Here is a 27,960-nt window from a genome sequence, read left to right on the forward strand (position 1 = left end):
ACCATTAGAGGCAGCCAAATTATAGCAATTACAACTTCATGTGACTACACTTCCTGTAGCCAAATAACTTGGACAGCAATTCAGTATGCTATTTTTGTCTATCTAGAGAAATCCCAAAACGATTACCAGTTTAGATTTCCAGCAAATACAGAAAACTGTAGGACTTTCAGATGCAGATTTTTGTCTTCCTTAAGCTCCTAAGTCACAATCTACATTCTCGGGAATCCCTCTCTCCCTTCCTGAAAATGAAGGGGACTGGAAAAGCAGCGTGGAGTAATTTTATCACCAAGAGAAATTACCTTATAGAAGCAAGGGCACCAGCCACATGCTGAGAAGGGCTGCAGAATATTTGTATTGCCTTCAAATAGCTATGTGAATAAAGCCACATTATTCTGCACATAGACAAAATACCTTCTATTCCAGATACAAACTCCCAGCTTGGCACAAAACTACCAGAAACCCTTGATCAAATGCATGTTTCCAGAACAAAATATTATTGAAATAATTGGCTACACGATGTTCAGTAACTATACATCACCTTCTATACACACCTCAAAAGAGTGGGTCTTGGTGATTTTGTGCAGATTTCAACTAAACATATGCAAACATTTAAAGTCTTTCTAGTTACTCTGCACTTGTTGGGACAGTTTTAAACACTATGGATCCTAAAAGGTACTTTTGATCAAAGGACAACATACTTTCTTATTCATACATACTAACGTAGAACAAGTTACAGTTCAACAAAGGCATACTTGAAACCAACCTATAAGAGAACATGAACCTGACAGTCTCCCTCTTTACTGAAAACACAAGGGTCAGCTGACACCTTAGATAGTCAAGAAGCAGTAATACATGCATTAGTTTTGCTGTCGGACCATTCAAGTTGCTAGGAAAATTACCCACAGACTAAAAATATTGCCCTAAACAATTCTCTTACTACCAGTATTTTCAGTGCTGAATGTATCCTATAGCCACTGTCTCTACAACCACAGGGACAACAGAGCTTGATAAGTTTCAGTGTTTTGTACGTCCCACTGCACCAGTTAAAGAAATACTACATTTTTAGAGGGGAATCATAAAACATACAGAAAAAGCAAACTCTGCATAAAGGGAAGGCTATGAAAGTAAGAGCACCATTCATACTGTTCAGTGGTTGTTAGACCTAAAAGATCATGACAAATAGTTCTCTGTTACCCAAGAAACGCCTGAAAAATAATCAGGTCAAGAAGAACCACTGCTCTGAGTTTGAACTGAAGCAGAGTTATTACATGAGGTTGTACTCCTTTGCATGGTTTAGCAACATCATTGTAAAGATTTCAGAAAGACATTCTAAACCTTTTCAATCTACATTTAAGAATTATCTATATATCTGAGAATCTCCTGTAAGACTTACGACAGTAAAGTGAGACAAGCTACTGAAAAGACTATTAGCTTTGTCACAGCTACCTTTGCCATAGGAGCCAGTATATACCTATCCACTCTTCCTCATGCCTTTCCATCAGGCTGAGGGGTACAGAACTACCCATGATACACAAATTAAATTTGGCAGAACTTTCATATGTATTAAACAAGTTACCGTTAGACAAAAATAAACCTGTCCAACCAGAGAACAAGATTCTACCTAAGGAGTGAAAAAGTCTCCCTTGAAGGAGAAAGTGTCATTTACTATGGTTTTGTATTAATATCAGACATGTAATGCCCTCAAAATTCAGTTATGTTCTTCAAGTAATTACTAGTTTTACATTTTGGTTTATTTTCTTAAATGATATGGGGGGTCTCTTATTTAAGAAGGCTGAAAAAAGCTTATTTGATTTAAAGTTGGTTGTGCCACCTTAACCTGACACCAACTAGATATATCATGCCTGAAAACTAAAGCGAATACTTCTTTTACTTGAGGAAGCTGTGGCGTAGAAGTTATGTTTAGGAAGCTCAAACCCTGCTACCAAGTTTTTAGAATTGTTCCCAGTGTTAAATATTAATGATACTATCAGGGAATACTAGGACTTATACTATTATTCTTTAAATGAAAAATCATTTAATCTAATCTTAAAGCTCTTTGGCTCTAATATGGCTTAACAACAATCCAGTTTCAGTCTTTATGTGGTGAACAATAATAAATCTATCAAACATGATAAGCTTACAATGGTTCAATTACTTCTTACACATCCTTTTACTATGGGAATGCATACAGAATTAAGGCCAGCTTCATATACAATGCATTTTTGGATGGGTAAGTGGGGTGGGAGGTCTTGTATTATATTTACATTACCTGGAATATGCTATTATACTGTTTCAATTAAGACACTGATTCTTACCAAGAATTTCAAAACCCACTGACATCTATGATAAGACTTGGAGTCATGACAGATTTGCCATCATTGTGGTCATAACTAGAAAATATTGTAGCACACTAGTAAGTATTGCTGCATCATAAAGATAGGATTCTCCTTCCATTTTCAAACACTAAAGGAACTGATTAAATAAAGCTGGCATACTGCATTTCATTTCTAACGTGGGGGAAAGGCCAAAATGTGTTCTAGTAAGCTAGTTCTCAGATATGATTTCAATACCATTGTGAAAATAAATTTAATTGGAAAAGGACTCATGTTTTTGCACAACTGTAAAACAGTAAGAAGAAAAAAATATTAGTTTAAGCTCACGACCATTACCCTTAATAAATATTAAATAAAAAAGTTAAAAAATAAACCTTTTATCCATCTGACAAACTTCCAACTGCAACTACTAAAACTGTATCAACTTAATGCGGTGAGAAAGTAGGGAAAGTTCTCTAGTCTGTATGTACTACAGGAACATGTATTACTACTGGCACAGGTTGCCCAAAGAAGTTGTGGAGTATCCCTCTTTGGAGATACTCAAAAGCCATCTGGACACAGTCCTGGACAACCAGCTCTAGGTGGCCCTGCTTGAGCAGGGAGGTTGAACAAGATGACCTCCAGAGGTCCCTGCCAACCTCAACCATTCTGCAATTAGAAGTCCACTACTGGAATCTTTCTTTACTTGCTAAGGATCACCAGACACTTCTGTAATGAGGAAAGGAACCACTGTGGCTATGATGCTATGGCAAATAGGGATGCTGGTATTTAAATTGTCCATACATAACCAGTACCTTCTAATTTGGAGACATTGTGCATCAGTTGAAGATGCACAAAACGAGGGTAATATCCTAAGGCTCTGAAATATCAGTTGAAATAATGAGAGATTCCTCCCTTTCCTTTCCCTCATCCACATGAAAACATGTAGGCAGACAGTTGAAAGCAAAGATAGCTGTTGGCTCTGAAGTAGCCAGTATCTAACAAAATCGATCTTCAGAGGCTATTGGTCACTGAGTGTGGAAGACGAATATCAGATGGCTGACACTGAGTTTGGCCTTCCCCTTACACCCTGAAATTGCAGCCCTATGATAGGGTAACTGAACACTTTGTGAATCAACTCCTGAACCATGACAGGTTTTTAGTGCAGTTTAGATTTCAATAAACTGAAAAGTTTGTTAGCTTTAATATCTAATGCTGAAATCTGTAGTTGTTCACAATTTTTTTCATTATCCATTTGGTCTTCCTTTCCATGACAACTACTACCAACCATCACTCTGCTTCTACAAGTAAGCACCACCTTCAGTGGCCCAACTTTTCATCTGCTATTGCACTGCAAGCTATATGTTTTAATGCGGAACCTACAGTAAACTGCTACACAATTTCTTGTAAAATTTACTTTCATTAATTTATTAAAAACCTTGAAAATCTTAAACTTTTTATCACTGTATTCTACTTAAACAGAGAGAATAAACTATTTAGCATGAATACCAATAAACAATTTTAAAGATATGAACTACAAATACTGTAATTTGCATTTTTAACTCTGTAGATTGCTTTGCAGACACTAATTATGCAAAAGTGCACATTAGTATATCTTTCAAAGGAATCACTATTCATACTATTCTATAAAGATTATTTTTGCTTAAGAAAAATCTTGCTCATCAGTGAAGAGCTGAGTAGAAAAGTATATGAAGACACTGATATACTTTGGGTATCGAAAAAGTTCTGAAGAAGGACAGAAAGTCTTGGAATCTAAATATGGAAACCAGGGCTATTTAAGTACTTAAGTTGGAGTTCAAAACTTAGGCCCTTCTACTCCTCAGCTCTTTTGTTCATGTCAACCTTGTTCACAAATTGCTTCTTTGAAGGAAGAATGCTTCCAGAATTTGTTTATATCACAGAAGGAAGTTTGTAAGAATGTTAACCAAAAAAATTTCCCTCGAACTACCAAGACTCAACTTGCCAGCAGAAGGAAGGCTTTTCTCACCTGTTTCATTTCATCTGTTCAACTACTACTGGGTAAATGTTTCACAGCTGCTCTGTTACATAGAAACCCACTTACTAAGCTTAGCCAAGCAAGCTGTATTCCAGGATGCCCACAGAGCCAAGAGTCTCAACTGCTTTCCCCAAGACTTGGTTATATTCTAGATATTAAATAAGCTTCTTTGACAAACAATACAGTTGAAATTTGTACATTCCTGATGTAGAAGTACAAAGATTTACACTAGTGCTTCATGTATTTAGCAGAAACTATCTCAAATACCTTTACTTACTTCAATTAATTCTATACTTTCTACAGTAGCAATTCCAAAAAACTGAAAAGACAGGCACAAGAGCCCAATCTCCCACGTTTAAAAAGGGAAGAAACTATTACTTTGTCTTATTTTCAGAGCTTGCATATAAAGCATGCATATAAGGAAGGTAGACACCCTGTGAAGATGTTTCCAGGACGTGGGATTGCCAACGAGATTTCAAAAGCAACTCAAAAGGCTGCCTCCAAAATCAGGTATAAGATACAAAGGCAAGAGAGTTACACATTAAACAGCACTTTTTCCATTTCCCTAAAAAAAATGTAGTGTGTAAATATGTAAAAAGTTATTTAAATTTAGGTGTACAGTACCGAAATATAACTTACCAAATAACTGGGATTGACTTTTAGCAATTGTCCAATTCAGTGATTTCTGAGCATATGCTTCTAATAATCTGGGGACCTTATATTAACCACTGTTAATCTTACATATGGATACGTAACATAGCCATAGTTACACGTGCTTTCTTCTTCTACTTAATGGAGAAATTTGAGGTTGTTTTAGGAATCTGCATGGAGAAAGTAAGATCAACTCATGCCAAAATCTGGAATGAATGGCAGAATTGCTTGCACATCGTGAAATTAAATCCTTCAGCTTTGCTTGTGAAGAAACAAAGAAGCCAGAGGATGCAGAGATGCAAGTCAGGTGAAGCACAATGCAAAACTGATTTTAAATTACAAAGTAATGTTTGGCCATGTGAAATCAACCCCGTTTTGAAATGTCAAGATAGAAAAACATTTCCTTTTCATCATCATTTAAATGTACCTGCTTAAGTCTTCCTCCTATCTGTTTTGAAGATGTGCAGGTTTTGTTTAATTTGAAAAGCTCCACATTCTTTACCTTGCCTGGAGATGCTGCATGTTTGCTATCCTGAAGTGCTGCTGAATTATGTTTTGTAAACACAGATCCTACATTTGCCAGGGAATGCACTAAGCACTAATTGTACATATACCTTCTCTACGTTTTCATAGAAAAGGCATATCTAAAGCCAGTTTAGTAGTCAAGAAAGTTAGACAGGTCTTTCATCCCCATTTATTTTGAGACTAAGGCAGGCACCAAGAGAAAAGCAGAAATATACAGAAAAGCCTCATACTGATTAGGTAACAGCTAAACACACATGCCTTTAAAGGAAACCTGCTACGATTTTATTATAAAAAAATACATTAAATTGAACTACATTTGAGGTGCCGGAGCGTGTCCAAAGAACAGCAAAGAAGCTGGTGAAGGGTCTAGAGAACAAGCCTTATGAGGGCCAGCTGAGGGAACTGGGGTCGTTTAGCCTGGAGAAAAGGAGGCTGAGGGGAGACCTTACCACTTTCTACAACTACCTGAAAGGACATTGTAGCCAAGTGGGTAATCAGTCTCTTCTCCCAAGTAACAAGTGATAGGACAAGAGGAAATGGCCTCAAGCTGCACCAGGTTGGATTATTAGGAAAAATTTCTTCACCGAAAGGGTTATCAAGCACTGGAACAGACTGCCCAAGGAAATGGTTGAGTCACCATCCCTGGAGGTATTTAAAAGCCATATAGACATGGCGCTTAGGGACACAGTTTAGCGATTAACTAGGTTTACGGCTGAACTCAAAGATCTTAAAGGTCTTTTTCAACCTAAATGAATCTATGATTCTACATGTTAACATAATTTCATCAGCTATAGCTGCTAACCAAAAGCTACTATGGTCTGATTTTATTGATAAAACACCTTATTACTATCTGGAAAATGTGAATGGTTTCTCATTTGCCATATTAACATGAAGTACCTTTGAGCCATAAGTATTGTGCAACATTTTTTATGACCAATTCAAAGAGCAACCTAATTAGTGATTAGCATGCAGTTATATGCAACTGCTTTCCACAAACTCAAAGGCATCAAACAAGTTTTCACTAGAAAACCTCTATGTAACTGGAATAAACAGACACCACTGCGAGTGCTCATGCACCTTTTTCCAGCTGATCTTATTCATTCAATAATAACAACTTACCTGTCTCTATATATCCTGCCATTTCTTTACCTCATCATATTTACAACACTAGCATAACCTTTAACTGCTCTGACAAAGCCTCATTAACAGTATAAGCATTAAAAATACAATCAAGAAATCAGCATCAAATATAAGCTACTTTCATTCCACTACATGGTGCCCTTCAAAGGGATCAAAAAACTCACAAGACAGCATTGAAAACCTGTGTTGTTGCAATCTACTCACTTTGGTATCTTTGATAAGCATATCTACTTCCTGCCCACCCCACCATAGTATACTTTTAATGTGAAGCTGTTACGATACAAAAAGATACACCTCATCTTTCTTTTATGGATATGTAACAAAACCAACATAATATTTTGCTGAGACATGATCATGATGATTAGAGACCCAAAGAACCTTATCCCCATAAATAGGATTTCCATAAGAACAAACTATAATTTTGCACAGTACAGAAAACTTTCAATTCTTAATGACTACGGACTGTGAAAAATCACAGCCTGAAAACAAGACAATTTCAGACAAGTGACAGCTGTTGAATTCTTGTTTCTGCACTTAAAAAGCACACGTACCTTTTCCTAAATGTGTATTTATACTCATGTATCTAGCTGTTCCTGTAAGGCTCTTGTGTTCTCGGTATGGTATGTGCTTCTTTGTTTCTGGATCTACATATTCTTTTGCCAAACCAAAATCTATAATATGAATAATTTGCTGGGTTTTGTTTCCAGGTCGTCCTATTAAGAAGTTCTCAGGTTTTACATCTCTGTATATCAAGTTCTTTGAATGGACATACTCCATACGAGAAATCTTTAATAAAAGGAAAAAATGACAGAAAGTTTAGTTTAAGCTTCAGGTTGCCACATTAAAATGTGGTAGAAGCTAAGTATCCCACATTGACTTTATATTTAGAGGAAATCACCCCTTCTATTGCCTTAAAACCAAAGGGCTATTGCTCTTAACAAGATATCTCCAAGTTGAAGTCAATGAAATTCGTACACAATCCCAAGTAGATACACCACATCATGTATTGGAAACTTTCACACTGGATATTACACATGAATCAGTATATAACAGAAGTTGTCTTCTTTAAGAACAGCTGGCACCAACTATGTTTTGTATACATTAAAATTATAACCAGAAATTATGTCATCAAGCAGCGAGCAGCAAAGTTCTATGAAGATCTATCACATATTAAAGGTATAAATGAGAGAAGCACTGGAAGTTCACCAATATGCATGTAGCCTCCACTCCAGCTGTATCGCTTTCGAACAAAATTTATATATTCAGAATGGAACAGCAAGTATTAAATAAAGATGAACTTTGGATCTGTGATGATTTGAGCATTTTAAAAAATGAACTTTGTCATTTTGGCTGTAAATAAGCTGAATATGTCTGTACGTCTATAGTTGCAGGCTCATTATCCAATTACAGTCATGTTTTAAATGGCTATTTTTACACTTCATGAGTAAAAATATCACTACCTATTTAGGGAAATAGAGGTTCAGTATCAATATTTCATAAGGACTTATTTAAAACACATTGTATCAAGGTAAACATGCAAAGCTGTATTTCTCTTTCTCTCTCTTTCTACTTCCATTCACACTCAGGTGAGAAACAAACCAGGAAATCTTCAAAAAAAGGAAAAAATACTTCATTGAATAATTTTGTGCTATTTTAGTATTTCTGGAAGGGTTTGTGGGGATTTTGTTTCTTTGCTTGCTTTCTTCCCAAGAATGTCCAGGAAAAATACTTATGCTATTTAGGAGTCCCATCATCCAACTGCTTCCATGGATAAAATTATTTTTATTTCATGAAGGTTTTCTTTTTAATTATGTCAGACTAAAATTCATTATTTCAGGTTGTGATTATGAGAACTCAGAAGACACAAAGAAACTACATTCATGCAGTAATTCATGAAAAACTAGAACAAAGTAAATGAAAGAGACATAAGACAGTCTTCCTGACAAAACTGTACCCCAGGCTCTTCAGAAGCCACCACCACCAATTTAAAACATGGGAAGTGCAAATCTCTTAAGTGAAGTAAGTATTTAATCCACTGAAGATTGACTTAGTTATTTTAATGAACACTCAAATTAACATCTATTCTACTTACCAACTGTATGGCTATCATAAGAACGGTTTTAAGAGAAAATGTCCTACCACACACATCAAATAAATCTTCCAGACTAGGTCCAAGTAGTTCTAGCACCATAGCATTATATTTGCCACATGGGCCAAAATAGTAAACCTGAGGTATTCCATCTGTAAAATGAAGATAGAAAGTAATTATAAGGGGTTAAATAAGATTAATGAACATACCAATAAAATTCCTACTGATTTCAAGTTGATCTGAAGTTAAAAATACATTTTTCACACAAAAGCAACAATAAAACCTGGTAAAAACAACAGGTAAAAGATACAACAAGAGTAATGAAGGTAGCACCAGTTACCTTAAATATTTTATGAATATTACAAGTTTGACTTGTGAAAGATTTAAAGCTTTTAATAAAAAATGAAAATCAGAACCTATCTGTTAGGTTTTGTAACAGTAAACTGGAAACAGGATTTTAAAAAGGTATGAGGAGAGGTTTAAATATGCTCCTTTTCAAAAAATAGGCATTTAAAATAAACTTTTAAGGCTACGGCAAACCTACATTCAGGAATAGAACCACCTTATTATCTATAAAAATCACTTAAAAATCCAAAGGAGATTAATGAATCCTCAAGTTTAATGAGACATTAAGTGAAGTTTTAGATGCATCATCAAAATAAAAATACCATAGATGACAAATTGTTATAGACATCACTTGGTAATATTAATTTTTTCAAAATACATGCATTTTTTACTTAGATTTGCAATGGAAGGCTTCTCCCACCTTCTTTTCCTCCATTAGTTTTGGTTTCTGTTTAGATAGTGCATAAAAGAAAACTTTTTTCTTAAATGAGTTAGTCCATTAAAAATAGAAACACCACAGAGTCAAAGTTTGGGGTTTTTTTAATCTAGATTTCTAGTAAAATGTATGGTAGATTGAGTTTTATTAATTCAAACCATATGAAGGGCAGGGATATTTTTAATGTAATCATAAGATTACATTACAGATGACAAAGGGAATTTTTAGAAGTCTCAAGGGAAACCTATGATAAATATTCACCCTGATTTCACTTCTGAAGTATCACACCAGACACCACTCTTAACTTCTAAATTCTTTCAAAAACTGATGTTTTTGAAAGTTGAAAGAATCCATTGAATTCTATTCTTACTGTCAAATAGATAAAATTATTTAGAAGAAAAAGATCTTTGAATAAAACAGAATTTCACATTAAAAAATTTATACTAACAAACACAAAATTTAAGTTTTAGTGGTGCTTTTTTTTCCTTAGAAAATTATTAAAATAAAAATTAATTTCAGAACAAAACATACATCATTTCCAAAACACAATATATGGGAACACAAATATCCCACTGTATGTTCAGGTAACAATTTCTTAAACACTTCGTAAACAGATATAAAATACATCTACCTACCTAAGAGGGCAAAAGGCAAATCTAGTGTTAAAGCTACATTTGTTTTCAAATCTTGTATGGAGTCTAAAATATGAACTGTCACTCTGATACCTTATTTCTAAGTCTAACATTTTTTCTGATGTAAACTAAGTGTTATATTCTCCAACACAAAACACTTGAATAATATGTTAATTTCCTGTTCATAAAAACTACAAAAAACAAAGACTATACTATTGTGTCAAAAGATCTGTTTTTGTTGAGTTTTCTATGGCAGCATTCCAGAAACCCTGGCAGGAACATACTTTGAGTACACGTTTCCTCAGACAGCTGAGGCCATAAATATCTTGAAAACTGGGGCTAAAAGTCACATGCATTGCACTGAGAAGATTCCCTTAGCATCTAGTCTATTACTGCAATCATTGAACAAAGGTGTCCTGATATGCACAGCTTAGACTAGCAAAACTACATGCTACCTGAAAAAATTGCTTCTCTTCTTTTCCCTGAACAGAAGCATAATAAGCACATCCATGTAACAAGGCTTCTTCTGGCACAGCAGAAGAATCAGTTAAATATGTTTAACAAATCAGTTAAAGGTATCTAAACCTTTAGTAGAGACATAACCAACTTTCAGTTTAAATCAGCAGTGCACATAAGATCACCCACTTCAATAGAAAGTGCTTCCTGAAAGAGTATTTGACAAAATAAATGCAGGCATCAAAAGACTGGAAGTGTTCTTTAATATTCTCAAGTACTGCATTTACAATTACACTAGCAATAACACCACGTTCTATCTTCATATATACTCATAAACTTTATCAATACAACGAACAGCACATATATTCCAAAAATTAATACAAAAATATTCTGCACTTCTGGACTTCATAGCTTTATATAAACACCTGCCTTAAGAAGCCAGGCAATCTGGAAGTTTGAAAATATCAGTATTTAAAGCCTTATGAGCGAATTTTATTTCTGCCTTTTTGTACATACCCATTGCATGACTAAATAATTAAAAATAACTTTCTATCACTGCCTCTATTCATCTTGCACTTCCTCATATGCGCAGGACCTCTTCCTCATTCAGCAGAATAAATTTTGTTCACTTAAGGAAGCTAGTTATTCCGGATTTTTTTTTGCTCTTCAGTATGTATCCTCTGTGTCTCGTTTACTCTAAATAGTCAAGACTCTGAAAACGTATTTTTCCTTTCATGTGAGTTTTTTCTATGGTGTCCATTGTTACAATACTATACTATACAGAACTAAAAAACCTATTTTCAGAATACCCTAACGAAATACTGGATTCCACCTACCTTCTCTGTAGATCAAATGTGAGTTTAAAAATGGAAACATCCCTAACTCCGGGTGTTTTCTGAGGTACATCAAGTCTCAAGTTTTTCACACCTTACTACAGTGCTACTTACACTCAGGGCACAGATTTGTAATTGTGTCCACTACAGCTTTGGGGAAAAAAAGAAACAAACTTACTGTTTTAGCAAAACTAAAAGAAAATGAATGCAGAATTTTTTAAGAGTATTTTCACTAAACTGTTTTCCGTCAAGTAAACCGCTAAAAATCCAGTTTAACTCTTCAATTTTCTGATGACCAGAGCTTCAATTTATTTTTTAAATATGCATAATCATACCCATTTCAGAAAGACTTCACAAGCAGCTTACTGCTACTAATGAAGGACCATAGACCACACTGCACACTACATCACAACATGGTACAAGATAGTGCTTTTAATTTTAAAAATATTATCCCTAATTATCAGATAATGGATCAGAAAAGATACTCGTACACATAAGGTTATATCATAACTCTAGAGTTCAAGTTTTCCGCCTTCACTTTCTGGTACAGTGGAATTACACATGGAAATGTGAATGTATCTGCAGCAGCAAATTAAGTTATCCAACAGATGTACAGAAACATGGGTCAAAAAAAACCCCAAGCCACCTGAGCATATAAAGAGAAAGAAAAGCACTGGGAATTTGGAATAGTGAGCACCACTTTCTTCCAAATGCCCTGAGACACATTCTGAGAATCTCTGTTCTTATATCTGCACATTTAAAGACATTAACTCCAAAATATTCTCAAGAGAAGATAGTCTCCTCTATTAGCACTGCATCTGCTCTGTGTCTCTGTACAACATTTTAAAATATTTAACACACTTCAAAAATACAGAAGGCAGAAGACTTTGGGGCTTTGTCTAGATTTCTAGAACTCATTTGTATGACTACATGCTAGTAAAAGAGGGAACATTTGTAGAAAGGAATTTGTGACATTGTCAGTTTTGTAGGCCGAATTGCCGATTTCAGAAGTGTGTTTATAGGAGATGTCAAAAACACCCTTTAACATTTCATTCTACCACATCATACCATGAAAGCACCACAGCAACTCCTGTTAAGTATACATCCAAGGCAGGGAGTTAAGTGTTTCAGCTGTAATCAATTTCATTTTATTTAACATGGCAAGAATAGTACTTATTCTACCTACAACACCTGACCTTCTGATGAGACAAAAACTCCAGAATACCCTAAAATTGTGTTTAACATGTTGTTACTAACTTCTGCAAGGCAGATATGGAGTATTACGTCTAAAATTCCCTATGTTTATAAAATTATTTCATATTAACAGTTCAAAGTACTAGAAGTTTGGGGTTTTGTTTTGTTTTTTAATCTAAATAGTCTTACTACCTTTGCTTAAAAACAATAAGCTGACATCATTCCATTATTTGCGTTATTTCTTCATGTCTCTAGATCTCCAGAAAAGTCAGAAAGTAACATGTTACTAATAAAGAGTATCTGGGGTTTTTTTTCCCCACAATAGAAACATAAAGATAAGCTCTTTTATATAAATCTTTAAGAAAAATAGGGTAAGTTAGAAAAACAAAGAAACTTCCATTTCTAGGAAATGAAAAATTCACCCTTTTGTTGACAGGATATTCCAACACTTATTACCAATTAAAAGCATGTATTTTATCTCCGTTTTGAATTAGTCTGCCTTCAACCACCGAAGCCCTTTGGTGTAAGAATATAAGAAGGAAATACTGTGAACTTGTAAGACACATTCCAGTCTTCTTTTTGTGAAATTAAAGAAGTCAGTGTTCGTAAGTATCTTTCTCAGTAATATACTTTGATTGCTATTCAACCCTTTCTATTAGCTTGACAGATCTTCTGCCCCATTCTCAAAAATCTTTTTTAAAAAGAAGTACCCCCTCAAATTATGTGCAGAATTCAATGCTTGTCACACTAATGTCACTATAAAGTTACAAGTAACTTCCTGTTCTTCTGCCAATGAAGAAACTTACCTATGGCCAAAAAGAGTATCACATACTCGCACTAAATTACTTTTAACACTAAAACATCTAATTATTTTCTAGGTTTACAACTCTGAATACAGTACCCTTACTTTCAGATATAAGTCACATCTGCTTATCCCTAGATATTTATAATCTCTCACAAGTAAAACACTTTCATTTGAATGGACTCAATTTAGTAAAGCCATCTCCAATGCTTTATGTGACTGCCCTGTCATAACATTGTAAATCCATTTTAAACCTATACAACTTTCAATCCCATTTTGCTCACAGCAAAAATCAAGAAAGTCTTGACTTGGAAATTCACTGCTTGAATACTGATTGGATTCCACTTTCTTTTTCTAGAAAAGTTAATTTTCATTAGCCACCTAAAACATTGCTGCTGTATACCAGTGGCCTCCAAAATAGAGCGCGCACATGCAAAAAAGTGCGCAAGACTATCCACTGGGGTGCTGGAAAAAAGTATGAGAACTTATGTTTATTTTTTATCTAAAAATAAGAAACTAAGCTTTACTAATTTGCTAATATTAAATGCACTGCTTGACACTGGAGCCCTCACTCAGTCAGATGGTTGTGTCACATATGGTATACACAGGAGAGATCCTGGCAGAAGACTGGGAACACGGAGATGATGACAGTAGTGTACTCATTTATTCACTCCCTTCTGGCTTATTGCAGTTTACATGTGCCCAGTTAAATGGATTTATGGATTATATTGTCTAGTTTTCACTAAACTACCTCTCACAAAACGGAGAAGTGGCTTAAAACAATTCCTACAAAGAAAGCACACACTGAAGATAGTGCTACTAATGCTAGTGCAAGCAAACAAGAAAACAGCAGAGCTGACACTTCTCCTACTCCTTGTATGAGCTTATTTTCAAGAAGAATTTCTTGAAAAGCTAACTACAGAAGACTACCACCTTGTGTTTATCAGATCAGGAAAACTGCATTAAGTATTCTGTATAAATTATCATGCTGTGATAAAAGTTGTGTATCAAAATAACATCAAAATCATCATCAAAATATCAAATAACGGGCACATGTCATCTAGTTAGCAATTTTTTCCGCAGCTGTATACATCAGTAAGTGTATTGGGTCTGGCTGAGACAGAGTTTACTTGCCCCACAGCAGCCCTCATAGTGCTGTGCTTTGTAGTGGGAGCTAGAAAGGTGTTGATCACACACCAGTGTTTTGGCTACGGCTGAGCAGTGCTCACACAGCATCCATGCTGTCTCTCCAACATTCCCCCCTCACCAGTAGGCTGGGGGGGGCAAGAGATTGGGAGGGGACACAGCCAGGACAGCTGACCCAAACTGACCAAAAGGATATTCCATACCATATGATGTCCGCTCAGCAATCAAAACTAAAGGAAGAAGGAAGTGGGGAGCACTTGTTATTTATGACATCTGTCTTCCAGAGCAACCGCTACCCCTGCTGAAGCCCTGCTTCCCAGGAAGTGGCCGGACATCACCTGCTGATGGGAAGGAGAGAATAAATCTTTTGTTTTCCCTTGCTTCCACATGCAGCCTTTGCTTTTGCTGTATTAAACTGCCTTTATCTTGACCCACGAGTTTTTTTCTTATTTTCTCCCTCTGTGTCCTGCTGAGGAGGTGAGTGATAGAGTGGCTTGGTGGCACCTGGCATCCAGCCAAGGTCAACCCACCACAGTCCTTTTTTGGTGCTCAACGTGGGGCTCGACAACAGCAGTTTTGTGTTAAGTGTGCTATAGCTGTAGTAGCTATTAAGTGGCAAGCTCCTGTGTGGGTCACGGAGTTTGGCGGTTGCACTGCTTATCTCTTTATTTTGCTGAGCTTGGGAACATGCTTATACAAATAATGGCTACATGCTTTGCTCTGACATTAATGGCCTTACTGTGCTGGGGGAGCTATTTTGTGCGGAGGATGAAGGAACTTGGGAACATGCTAGTACAAACAATGGCTGTGTGCTTTGCCCTGGCATTGATGGCCTTGCTGTGCTGGAGCAGCTATCTTGCTGAGAAGATGAGGGAATACATCTCCCTTTCCCTACCCAGGGCTGATGTGGATGGTTTTATTACGCAGGCTCCAAGGTCCTTGTTCACCCTTATGTGAGCTGTTTAATACTAATAATTAATACTGTTGGCATATTATGGGTTTTGTGGAATCTGTTCTCGTCCTGACGTAAGAGAAGGCAACTTTTGGGTAAAGCAATACTGAAATGTGCCCTGAAGTGGCCGGGTCCCTGCGTGGCAGGGTGTGAGGAAGGATCTGGGCAGATTCCTAGGATGGTTATCACCTCCCATAACCTGGGACTTTACACCTGAACAGGCAAGCAACCCTGGCAAACTGACACGCCACCTGATAGAAGGGTACCTTGCCTATCCCAAAGAAAACCAGCAGCTTCTAGCACTGTACTGGGGCCTGACATGTGCCTATCGAGCCACAGTTCAGTACTCTCACAGGACTGTGGTTGAGACAGAGACCCAAACTGCATCTGAGGACACCATGGTTGAGATAGGGACCCAAACAACAACAACTACAGTAATTGCCCCAGTGGTAAAAAAGAAAGAGTTGACAAGGAGAACAATGGGTCCATATCATCGATTAGTAAGGGAGGAGGAAGAAGAGGAAAGGTTTGATCAAGAAGCCAGTCTTTCAACAAGGAAATTGGAGGAAGGAATGACAGAATTCAGACAGGAAGTGGCAACTACCCAGTCCCTGACCTCATCAGAACTTAGAGACATGCGGAAAGATTACAGCCACCAGCCAGGCAAGTGGATTGCTGCCTGGTTGCTCCGATGCTGGGATAATGGGGCTGACAGTCAGCAACTGGAAGGTACGGAAGCCCAACAGCTGCAATCCCTTGCTAGAAACCAGGGAATTGAGAGAGGAATTGGAAAAGAGGCGGCAATTCGCAGTCTCTGGAGACATCTCCTCTCAAGTGTGAGGGCAAAGATCTTGTCAACTCCCCAGGAAAGTGGACTACTGCAGACAAAGGCATCCAGTACCTGAGAGAATTAGCTGGAAGTCATTTACAACGATCTGGATGATGATGAGGTCTCCAAAGATCCACAGGATGTTCTGTGCACGTGGGCCATGGGGAGGAAGGTGATTAAAAGTGCTCCAGTGTCATATGCTAACAGCTTGGCAGCTATGTATTGCCCGGACATGGATACGCCAACTGTGGAGAGAGTGTCTTCTCAGCTCCAAAACTTTGAAGAAAATCTCTGGGCCTTCTCATCCCCAGGGGGCAGTGCCTCGGCTGTCAAGAAATCAGTCCTCTCCTGCCCCAGTCAGAGGGAAAGGGAGCCCCAGGCGCGTGCCACGTGGCACACTCTGGCTTCTCCTGCGTGACGGGGAGGACATGAGGAAGTGGGATGGTGTGGAATTTGGATAATGAGGTGGAACCAAGAACCATTAAGACTGCCCTTGCTATCTCTTGTGCGACCTGGGGGAGTGGAGACTCGCCTGGCTAACACAGGGTGCAGATAAGGAGGGGGCCCTGTGGAGACAGGACAGCCCTGCTTGTGGTCAGCAAAGACAGCAAAATAACAGGAGTCTTCAAAAGGCTTCGTGGCCGATAACTGACCTTTGCCTCATGACCAGTGGAATACGTATTACAACTCACACCCTGCATATGCTAATGAAGATTATAGAGATCACGCTAAACATATATGACTATAGCACTCATCTCTCCACCCAAATCATGCTACACATCACATATGGGGGGGGGAACCTCGTACTTTTGGGGATAAAAGATGGAGAAAATGATTGTTAAAGTGGGAGAGAAGAACCTCAATACCTGACAGACCAGTTGATGGGCTGCATTCTCTTCCTCCACCCCAGGCAGGGACGCCTCTCTGGGTAAGCGCTGCGCCTCTCACCCTCTGGGTGAAAGTTATCCCTGGGTTCTTGTATCAGTATCAAGTTTGCTAGCAATATTAACCTCAATTAGTAGCACTATTGTAGTTAGTGAATTTATCAACAGCAATCTCGAATCTGTTTCTGTCGCTTTCAATAAAATAACTAATTCCGATTTTTGTGCATCTGCTTAGTGCAAGTCCTTTCGCTGGGGCTCTGATAAACAAATCAGTGGACGTCCTGGGACTCTGACAAATTTCGAAACTGCATGCCTTTTAACACGACAGATGGTGAACCCACCTTTATGCTGGAAGCCCGTGTACATGAACCGAGAAGGAAGACAGCTGTTAAGAACAGGCCACCCAAAAAGGCTGTCAGTGTAGTTGGTGCAGAGGCACAAGAAGGCAATCAGCGATCTCCCAGACATAGAAGGACTGAGATCACCTCCCTTGATCCTGGTGAGGGGACTTCTGGTCTGGCACAGCAAGGGTCAGACAGTGAATACTCTGACGAGGAACAGGAATAGAGGGTCCCTGCCTTCTGCCAGGAAGAGGAAAGGGATGACCGGGTATACTGGACTGTGTGGATTCGATGGCCTGGCACATCAGACGCACAGAAGTATAAGACTTTGGTAGACCCTGGTGCACAGTGTACACTGGTTCCATCAGGGTATAGGGGCACAGAACCCATCTAAATGTCTGGAGTGTCAAGGGGATGCCAAGAATTGTCTGTATTGGAGGCTGAGGTGACCTTAACAGGAGACAAGCGGGAAAAGCACCCCATTGAGACTGGCTCAGAGACCCCTTGTATCCTTGGCATAGACTGCCTCAGGAGAGGTACTTCAAGGACCCAAAGGGGTACCAATGGGCTTTTGGTGTAGCCACTGTGAACACAGAGAAGATCCAACAGATATCTACCCTGCCTGGCCTCTTGGAAGATCCCTTCGTTGTGGGACTGCTGCGAGCTGAAAAGCAGCAGGTGCCAATTGCTACCAGGACAGTGCACCAACAGCAATATCGCACAAACCAAGATTCCCTGGCTCCCATTCATGAGCTGATTCATCAACTGGAGAGTCAAGGAGTGATCAGCAAGACTCACTAACTTCTTAATAGTCCCATATGGCCAGTGCAAAAGTCTAAAGGAGGGTGGAGGTTAACAGTAGACTATCGTGGCCTGAACGGAGTGACGTCACCACTGAGTGCTGCTGTAACAGACATGTTTGAGCTCCAATATGAACTGGAGTCAAACACAGCCAAGTGGTATGCTACAATTGACATTGCCAACACATTTTTCTCAGTTCCTTTGGTAGCAGAATGCAGGCCACACTTTGCTTTCACATGAAGGGGTGTCCAATACACCTACAATCCACTGCCCCAGGGCTGGAAGCACAGCCCTACCATTTGTCATGGATTAATACAAACTGCACTGGGAAAGGGTGATGCCCCTGAATATCTACAATATATCCATGATATCATCATGTGGGACAACAAGGCAGAAGAAGTGTTGAGAAGGGAAAAAGAATTAATTCAGATTCTTCTGGAAGCTGGTTTCACCATAAAGAAAAGCAGGGTCAAGGGACCTGCACAGGAGATTCAGTTTTTGGGAACAAATTGGCAGGATGGATGCCATCATGTGCCTATGGAAGTGGTCAACAAGACAGTAACTATGACGCCACCAGCTAACAAGAAGGAAACACAAGCTTTCTGGAGAATACATATTCCAGGTTACAGTCAGCTTGTGAGCCCTCTCTATTGAGTAACCCAAAAGAAGAACTATTCTGAGTGGGGCCTTGAGCAACAGCAAGCCTTTGAGCAGATCAAACAGTACATAGCTCATGCAGTGGCTCTTGGGCCTATTCAGACAGGACCAGATGTGCAAAATGTACTCTACACAGCAGCGAGGGAGCATGGTCTCACCTTGAGCCTCTGGCAAAAAACATCAGGAGAAACCCAAGGTCGACCATTTTGGAGCCAGGGGTATCAAGGCACAGAAGCCCACAACACCGTGACAGAAAAAGAGATATTAGCAGCATATGAGGGGGTTTGAGCTGTTTCAGAAGTTGTTAGTATAGAAACACACCTCTTGGCACCGTGATTGTCCATACTACACTGGATCACAGAATCACTAAGGTTGGAAAAGACCTGTAAGATCATCAAGTCCAACCATCAGCCCAACACCAGCATGCCCATTAAACCATGTCCCGCAATGCCACGTCCACACGTTCATTGAACACCTCCAGAGAGGGTGACTCCACCACCCTGGGCAGCTTATTCCAGTGTCTCACCACTCTCTCAGTAAAGACATTTTTCCTAATATCCAGCCTAAATCTCCCCTGGTGCAACTTGAGGCCATTTCCTCTTGTCCTGTCGCTAGTCACTTGGGAGAAGAGACCAACACCCACCTCTCTGCAACCCCCTTTCAGGTAGTTGTAGAGAGCGATAAGGTCTCCCCTCAGCCTCCTCTTCTCCAGGCTGAACAACCCCAGTTCCTACAGCCACTCCTCATAAGACTTGTGCTCCAGACCCCTCACCAGCTTCGTCGCCCTTCTCTGGACACGCTCCAGCACCTCAATGTCCTTCTTGTAGTGAGGGGCCCAAAACTGAACACAGGATTTGAGGTGCCGCCGCACCAGCGCCAAGTACAGGGGCACAATCACCTCCCTCGTCCTGCTGGCCACACCATTTCTGATACAGGCCAGGATGCCGTTGGCCTTCTTGGCCACCTGGGCACACTGCTGGCTCATCTTCAGCCGGCTGTCAATCAACACCCCCACGTCCTTTTCTGCAGCGCAGATTTCCAGCCACTCTTCCCCAAGCCTGTAGCGTTGCATGGGGTTGTTGTGGCCAAAGTGCAGGACCCGGCACTTGGCCTTGTTGAACCTCATACAGTTGGCCTGGGCCCATCCATCCAGCCTGTCCAGATCCCTCTGCAGAGCCTTCCTACCCTCAAGCAGATCAACACTCCCTCCCAACCTGGTGTCGTTTGCAAACGTACTGAAGGAGCACTCAATCCCTCATCCAGAACACCAATAAAGATATTAAACAAGACCAGCCCCAAAACTGAGCCCTGGGGGACACCGCTTGTGACCGGATGCCAACTGGATTTGACTCCATTCACCACGACTCTCTGGGCTCAGCCGTCCAGCCAGTTTTTTACCCAGCGAAGAGTGCACATGCCTAAGCTACAAGACGCCAGCTTCTCCAGGAGAATACTGTGGGAGATGGTGTCGAAGGCTTTGCTGAAGTCCAGGTAGACAACATCCACAGCCTTTCCCTCACCCACTAGGCGGGTCACCTGGTCATAGAAGGAGATCAGGTTGGTCAAGCAGGACCTGCCCTTCATGAACCCGTGCTGGCTGGGCCTGATCCCTTGGTTGTCCTGCACGTGCCCTGTGAGCGCCCTCAAGATGAACCTCTCCATAGTCTTCCCCAGCACCAAGGTCAGGCTGACAGGCCTGTAGTTCCCCGGATCCTCCTTCCGGCCCTTCTTGTAGATGGGCGTCACGTTGGAAAGCCTCCAGTCATCTGGGACCTCCCCTGTTAACCAGGACTGTTGATAAATGATGGAGAGTGGCTTGGCAAGCTCCTCCGCCAGCTCCCTCAGCACCCTTGGGTGGATGCCATCAGGCCCCATAGACTTGTGAGTGTCCAGGTGGCATAGCAGGTCGTTAACTGCTTCCTCCTGGATCATGGGGAGTTTATTTTGATCTCCACCCTTTTCTTCCAGCTCAGGGAACTGGATTCCCTGAGGATACCTGGTCTGGCTATTAAAGACTGAGGCAAAGAAGGCATTAAGTACCTCAGCCTTTTCCTCATCCTTGGTGATGATATTCCCTCCCATGTCCAGTAAAGGATGGAGTTTCTCCTTGGCTCTCTTTTTGTTGTTAATGTATTTGTAAAAAAAATTTTTGTTATCCCTTACGACCGTGGCCAGATGGAGCTCTAGCTGGGCTTTTGCGTTTCTAATTCCCTGTCTGCATGACCTAACCAGGTCCTTGTACTCTTCTTCAGTTGCCTGCCCCTTCTTCCAAAGGTGATAAACTCTCCTTTTTCTCCCTGAGTCCCAGCAAAAGCTCCCAGTTCAGCCAGGCCAGTCGTCTTCCCCACCGGCTCTTCTTATGGCACATGGGGACTGCCTGCTCCCGCGCCTTTAAGATTTCCTTCTTGAAGAAGGTCCAGCCTTCCTGGACCCCTTTGCTCTTCAGGACTGTCTCCCAAGGGACCCTCTCAACCACTGTCCTGAACAGGCCAAAGTCTGCCCTCCGGAAGTCCATGGTAGTGGTATTGCTGACCCCCCGCCTTACTTCGCCAAGAATTGAGAACTCTATCATTTCATGGTCACTAAGCCCAAGACGGCCTCTGACCATCACTTCTCCCACCAGTCCTTCTCTGTTTGTAAACAGCAGATCAAGTGGGGCACCTCCCCTGCTAGGCTCCCTTACCAGCTGTGTCAGGAAGTTAGCCTACACACACTCCAGGAACCTCCGGGACTGTTTCCTCTCTGCTGTGTTATACTTCCAGCAGACGTCCGGTAAGTTGAAGTCCCCCACAAGAACAAGGGCTTGCAATTGTGAGACTTCTGGCAGTCGCTTGTAGAATGCTTCGTCCGCCTCTTCATCCTGTTTGGGTGGTCTATAACAGACACCCAGCAGGATATCTGCCTTGTTTGCCTTCCCCATCATCCTTACCCATAAGCACTCAACTTTGTCTTCACAATCGTTGAGCTCTATACAATCAACACACACCCTAAACATCACCTCTGTACATCACGCAATCAGTGCCACATGGAGTAAGTGGAGAGCGTTGATCACGCAACGAGCTCGACTGGGGAAACCCAAACGTCCTGGAAGAGATCATGTACTGGCCAGAAGGCAGAGATTTGGGAGCATTGCCAATGGTGGTTTGTGCCCAAGAGGAGCCGAGAGGCACCACCATATAATGAGTTATCAGAAGATGAAAGGCGTTATGTTTTGCTTGCTGATGGATCCTGTGCGGTAGGAAACCATCGGAAGTGGAAAGCTGTTGTGTGGAGTCCCACACAACAAGTCATTGAGGCCACTGAAGGAGAAGGTGAGTCAAGTCAGTTTGCAGAAGCCATCCAACTAGGCCTAGAGATTGCTGAATGAGAAAAGTGGCCAGTACTCTATACTGACTCCTGGATGGTGGCTAATGCCCTGTGGGGTGGCTACAGCAGTGGAAGAAGACCAGTTGGCAGCACAGGGGTAAACATCTGGGCTGCTGCATTGTAGCAGGATATCACTGCCCAGGTAGAAAACATGGCTCTAAAGGTATGTCATGTACATGCTCACACGCCCAAAAGCCACACCACTGAAGAACACCAAAACAATGAACAGGTAGACAAGGCTGCCAAAATTGAAGTAGCTCAAGTGGACCTGGACTGGGAGCGTAAGGGTGAGCTACTTGTAACTCAATGGGCCCACAAAACATCGGGACATCTAAGAAGAGATGCAACATACAGATGGGCTTGTGATTGAGGAGTGGGCTTGACCATGGAGGCCATCAGACAGGTCACTCATGAATAGGAAACATGTGCTGCAATCAAGCGATCCACATGAGTAAAATCTCCCTGGAACAGAGGGCGGTGGCTGGGTTTTTGATATGGCGAGGCCTGGCAAATTGACTATATTGGACCACTGCCATGAACACACCAAGGCAAGCACTACATACTCACCATGGTGGAAGCAACTACTGGTTGGCTAGAAACACACCCTGTAAACCATGTACTGCCCGAAACACTAGGACTCATTTCCAAAATAACCTTATAAACTCTTGGGCAAAGAAACACAGCATTGAGTGGGTGTATCACATGCCCTATCACCCACAAGCCTCTGGAAAGACTGAGAGATGTAATGGACTGTTAAAGACTATGTTGAGAGCATTGGGCACTGGGGCATGGAAGCACCGGGATACAAATTCAGCAGAAGCCACTTGAGTCGTTAACACCAGAGGATCTGCTAACCATCCTGGTCCTGCCCAAACAAAACCCCTACATACTGTGGGAGGAGATGAGGTCCCCAAAGTGCATATAGGCAAGCAGCTGGGGAAGGCGGTGCAGATTGCTCCTCCCATGGGAAAAGGCAAACCTATTCATGGGATTGTCTTCGCTCAAGGACCTGGGTGTATGTGGTGGGTAATGCAGAAGGATGGGGAGACCCAGTGTATGCCTCAAGAAAATTTAACCTTGGGGAAAAATAATCTGTGATGTGAGTTGTATGTTGTAGGAAGTAATGTAGCAGGAATGGCCTGAACTGAACTGACAAAGAGCGAGTTTTACAAGGGCAGGCAAGAGATTGGGAGGCGACACAGCCAGGACAGCTGACCCAAACTGACCAAAAGGATATTCCATACCATATGATGTCCGCTCAGCAATCAAAACTAAAGGAAGAAGGAAGTGGGGAGCACTTGTTATTTATGACATGTGCCTTCCGGAGCAACCACTACCCCTACTGAAGCCCTGCTTCCCAGGAAGTGGCCGGACATCACCTGCTGATGGGAAGGAGAGAATAAATCTTTTGTTTTCCCTTGCTTCCACATGCAGCCTTTGCTTTTGCTGTATTAAACTGCCTTTATCTTGACCCATGAGTTTTTTTTCTTATTTTCTCCCTCTGTGTCCTGCTGAGGAGGTGAGTGATAGAGCAGCTTGGTGGCACCTGGCATCCAGCCAAGGTCAACCCACCACAGTAAGTCAGACTTACACTTTGCTTTATATTCATAGAGTAGAAAAGGAAAACAAGTGTTGTTTTCTTTTCTCCTGTTCCCAGTTTCTTAGCACTGAGTTATTGAATAGAACCACCTCTGTCATCTGTCTAGACTGGTTTATCACTCAAATGCTTTAGTCTACCATGTTCAGGTAGATGATGTCCAGAAAGTTTTTAAAGCTGACAGGTCTGACTTCCTCTATAACAATGACAAGATAATAACATTAGAATAAAGGAAACATTGGTAGATTACAACCGTATCCGTCAAACATCTTTATTTTAAAGAAAATCATGTAGAAGGTATTTCTAGTTGTATTGGGTTTGCATGGCAAGGTTTTGGTAACAGGAGGGCTACAAGGGTGGCTTCTGTGAGAAGCTGCTAGAAGCTTCCCCTATGTCGAACAGAGCCAATGCCAGTCAGCTCCAAGATGGACCCACCACTGGCCAAGGCTGAGCCCATCAGCGACAGTGGTAGCACCTCTGGGATAACATATTTAAGAAGGGGGAAAAAAAAGCCCTGCGCAACAGCAGCAGAGAGAGGAGTGAGAATATGTGAGAGGAACAACTCTGCAGTCAGTGAGGTCAGTGAAGAAGGAGGGGGAGGAGGTGCTCCAGGCGCCGGAGCAGAGATTCCCCTGCAGCCCGTGGTGCAGACCATGGTGAGGCAGGCTGTCCTCCTGCAGCCCATGGAGGTCCACGGTGGAGCAGATATCCACCTGCAGCCCGTGGAGGACCCCACGCCAGAGCAGGTGGATGCCCAAAGGAGGCTGTGACCCCATGGGAAGCCCACACTGGAGGAGGCTCCTGCCAGGACCTACAGACCTGTGGAGAGAGGAGCCCATGCTGGACAGGTTTTCTGGCAGGACTTGTGACCCTATGGGGGACCCACGCTGGAGCAGTCTGTTCCTGAAGGACTGCACCCCCTGGAAAGGGACCCATGCTGGAGCAGCTAGTGAAAAACTGCAGCCTGTGGGAAGGACCCATGTCAGAGAAGTTTGTGGAGGACTGTCTCCCATGGGAGGGACCCCACACTAGAGCAGGGTAAGAGTGTGAGAAGTCGTCCCCCTGAGGAACAAGGAGCAGCAGAAACAATGTGTGATGTGACCGCAACCCCCATTCCCTGTCTCCCTGTGCTGCTGCAAGGGCAAGAGATAGAGAATTCGAGTAAAGTTAAGCCTGGGAAGAAGGGAGGGGTGGAGTGAAGGTGTTTTAAGATGAAGTTTTTATTCTCTCATTACCCTACTCTGATTTGATTGGCAATAAAATAAATTAATTTTTTCCCAAGTCAAGTCTGTTTTGCCCACGATGGTAATTTGTAAGTGATCTCTCTGTCCTTATCTCGACCCATGAGCCTTTTGTTGTATTTCTCTCTCCCCTGCCCAGCTGAGGAGGGGAGTGATAGAGCTGCTTTGGAGGGCACCTGGCATCCAGCCAGGGTTAACCCACCACACTAGTCCATGACCATTATCCGCCTTGGCTGCTATCTTTTTCAAGAGCTTCAGCATCAAACCTGATTTAAGCCTGAGGCTACATGCTGTTCACTGCAATTATCTAGCGCAATATACATAATGACTAGCATGAACACAGATCCATATCTTAAAGCAAGAATTTCAGCTACTTGCTTTAACACAGATACTATGTAGTAGCCTCAATTATTGCATGTATGTGTCCTCATTCAGAAAAAAATTAACTTGATAAACAAGCAGCAGAGACTGACTGTCAAAGAAATATGTAACACATCAGCCAATGGCAATACCATTTGTACTTAATCTTATGTTCCAAATTTACCACTGACTTAATTCTGAGCAGTACCTTGGCAAAATAGCTGTATAAAATACAACCTAAATTTGTAAAGCTATTAAGCAAGTAAGCAGCTTTTCAGTTTCTTGTAATATTAGTTTCCTTTTCGAGTTTCCTCTAAGGCAGTCAAGAAACACACCTACTGATGTGATCTGTGTTATTGTCTGTTAAATCAGATCCATAATTGCCAGTAAAATACACACGAGTGCACTTGCAGTACAAGCTGTTCCATATTCATCTTCCTACACCCTACTGCCTTTTATTTGTAGTTTTAGTTTTCATATGTGGTAGTTCATTAGACACAAGCAAAATACCCTGAGCAGATTGAAGATTTGCAGTAACAGCCATCTTCCACGGCAGAATTGTACTGGTATTCTGTCAAGGATGAAATTCAACAACCTACCATAAACACAAGTATTCCCTAGTAAGACTACAGAATCTGGCCTGAATCCTCTGAGAGTAAGAGATTATAAAATCCAGGACGGTGCCAGATGTGGTTTCTAACTTGAACCAAAGCAGCATACATAAAAACATGCATACACAAAACCAAAGCAGCACACACAGAAGGCCATACAATCTCTGGAAATGTAGCACTTTACGGTTGCTGAAACCACGATCATCTACGCCCTGTAAAACTCTAAACCTGGAATGAGACACTTTATAAGCAATATGACTTCAGCACTGCTAAAATGCCATGTTGGAGGCATGCACCACAACACTTAAACTATACTTCTTATTTGAAGAGATAAGAATATGTTTGCAAATATAAGAAAGTTATATAAAAGTAATTTACATTACTAAAACAGAACTAGACATTTACTTTTATTGTAAGCCTTATTAAATCAAATACCCATTTATTTAACATTCACAATGTTCTGTGAACTGTATCATCAAGCCTCCCTCACAATTACAGCTATTATATTTTATACAGAAAACACTGATTAATCTCCAAAATCTGTGTGTGATGTCATATTTCAAGATTAATACAAATTTTTTGTATACCGCTAGGCTTCTTATGGTCAGTAATTACTGTTTCTCAGAAATATTAACATGTGCACCTGTAAGTTACATTTAAATTTACACAGCTGCCATTCTTATCCAATCTCTTGCACTTATTCTAGGGAAAAAATATATTAAATATAAATTGAGAAAATTCTGTACATTTCCTTATGCCAAATGCTAGAAAGGAGCGGCATAAAACAAGAAAAAATGCCAGTAACATTTCTTATAGTTTGTGTTGGACTATACTTAAAATAAATTTGTAGTTATCATCATTCATTAATGTGAAAATACTAATATTTACATTTAAGTGAATAATTAGGCAGCTCAACCTTCCTGTTAAAGTATATCAGCAGCAATGGAACTCAAAACAGAGACAGCTTTTTCCCCAGACAACTCACAACAAAGCCATAGCAGTCATCAGTACACAGATTAACAGTGCTTATGAACAGATACCTCTTCAGTCAAGAGATTCATGACTTGATTCAGTTGAAGTGTTTTTAACATGATTTTCTAAGTTAGCTGCCCTGTATTTTTATTATTTAATAGAGATTAAAAACCACTTCACTTATTGTTTATTCTCCTACATAACAACCCCAGTCAAAGTAGAACAAAAGTAATAAAGCAGAACAGCATTATACTAAAACAAACTTTTTAAAAAACAGTTTTCAGTTCAAGAGCAAATTCTCAGCTACCTACTTAAGAGTACAGCTCAAAGCAACATTCATGTGAAGTTACTAATAAACTTCACTTTACATTTATACTGAATTACTGTTAGCAAGATATTGGAAAGGTTATGAAGTGAGACAACTCAAAGACACACATATAAGAACTTGTAAAACATTATTTACATATGTAAAACTAAGACTACCCTGAACTGAGTTACTTGCTAACTCTGTATTTAACAGCTAGGCATTTTGTCTTCAACTTCCATTGTTACCAATTCTTAGAAACATAATGCACTTGTTTTAGAAATTAAATTACATTCTAAAACCTTAAAGCAGTAATAATTTACTGGAGCTTAAGTACTGGGAACATTCAGTTAATTAATATGTTTGCACATGTATCGCAAGTACTCTTGTGAAAAGTCTTCTTTTCAAACTCACTTCAAACCCTGGTAACTTCCACAATTTTTGTCCTATAATAACAGAAAATGCAG

General features: G+C 40.6%; 1 protein-coding gene across 6 annotated transcripts in view; it reads right to left on the reverse strand.

Moving 5' to 3' along the window:
• The window catches only part of CSNK1G3 (casein kinase 1 gamma 3), a 70,391-nt gene that overhangs the window by 25,800 nt on the left and 16,631 nt on the right, over positions 1-27,960 (reverse strand). For 5 of the 6 annotated variants that reach the window (XM_059834211.1, XM_059834210.1, XM_059834209.1 and 2 more), the window contains exons 4-5: positions 8,738-8,886; positions 7,197-7,431 (exon numbers count right to left, since the gene is read on the reverse strand). In XM_059834211.1, coding sequence (XP_059690194.1) covers positions 7,197-7,431; positions 8,738-8,886 — 384 coding nt within the window. Of the gene's footprint in view, positions 1-7,196; positions 7,432-8,737; positions 8,887-23,787; positions 23,791-27,960 lie in introns of all 6 variants that reach the window. The other variant, XM_059834207.1, reaches the window with a different exon arrangement.

The sequence above is a fragment of the Gavia stellata genome, chromosome Z (assembly GCF_030936135.1).
Source record: "Gavia stellata isolate bGavSte3 chromosome Z, bGavSte3.hap2, whole genome shotgun sequence".
NCBI lineage: Eukaryota > Metazoa > Chordata > Aves > Gaviiformes > Gaviidae > Gavia > Gavia stellata.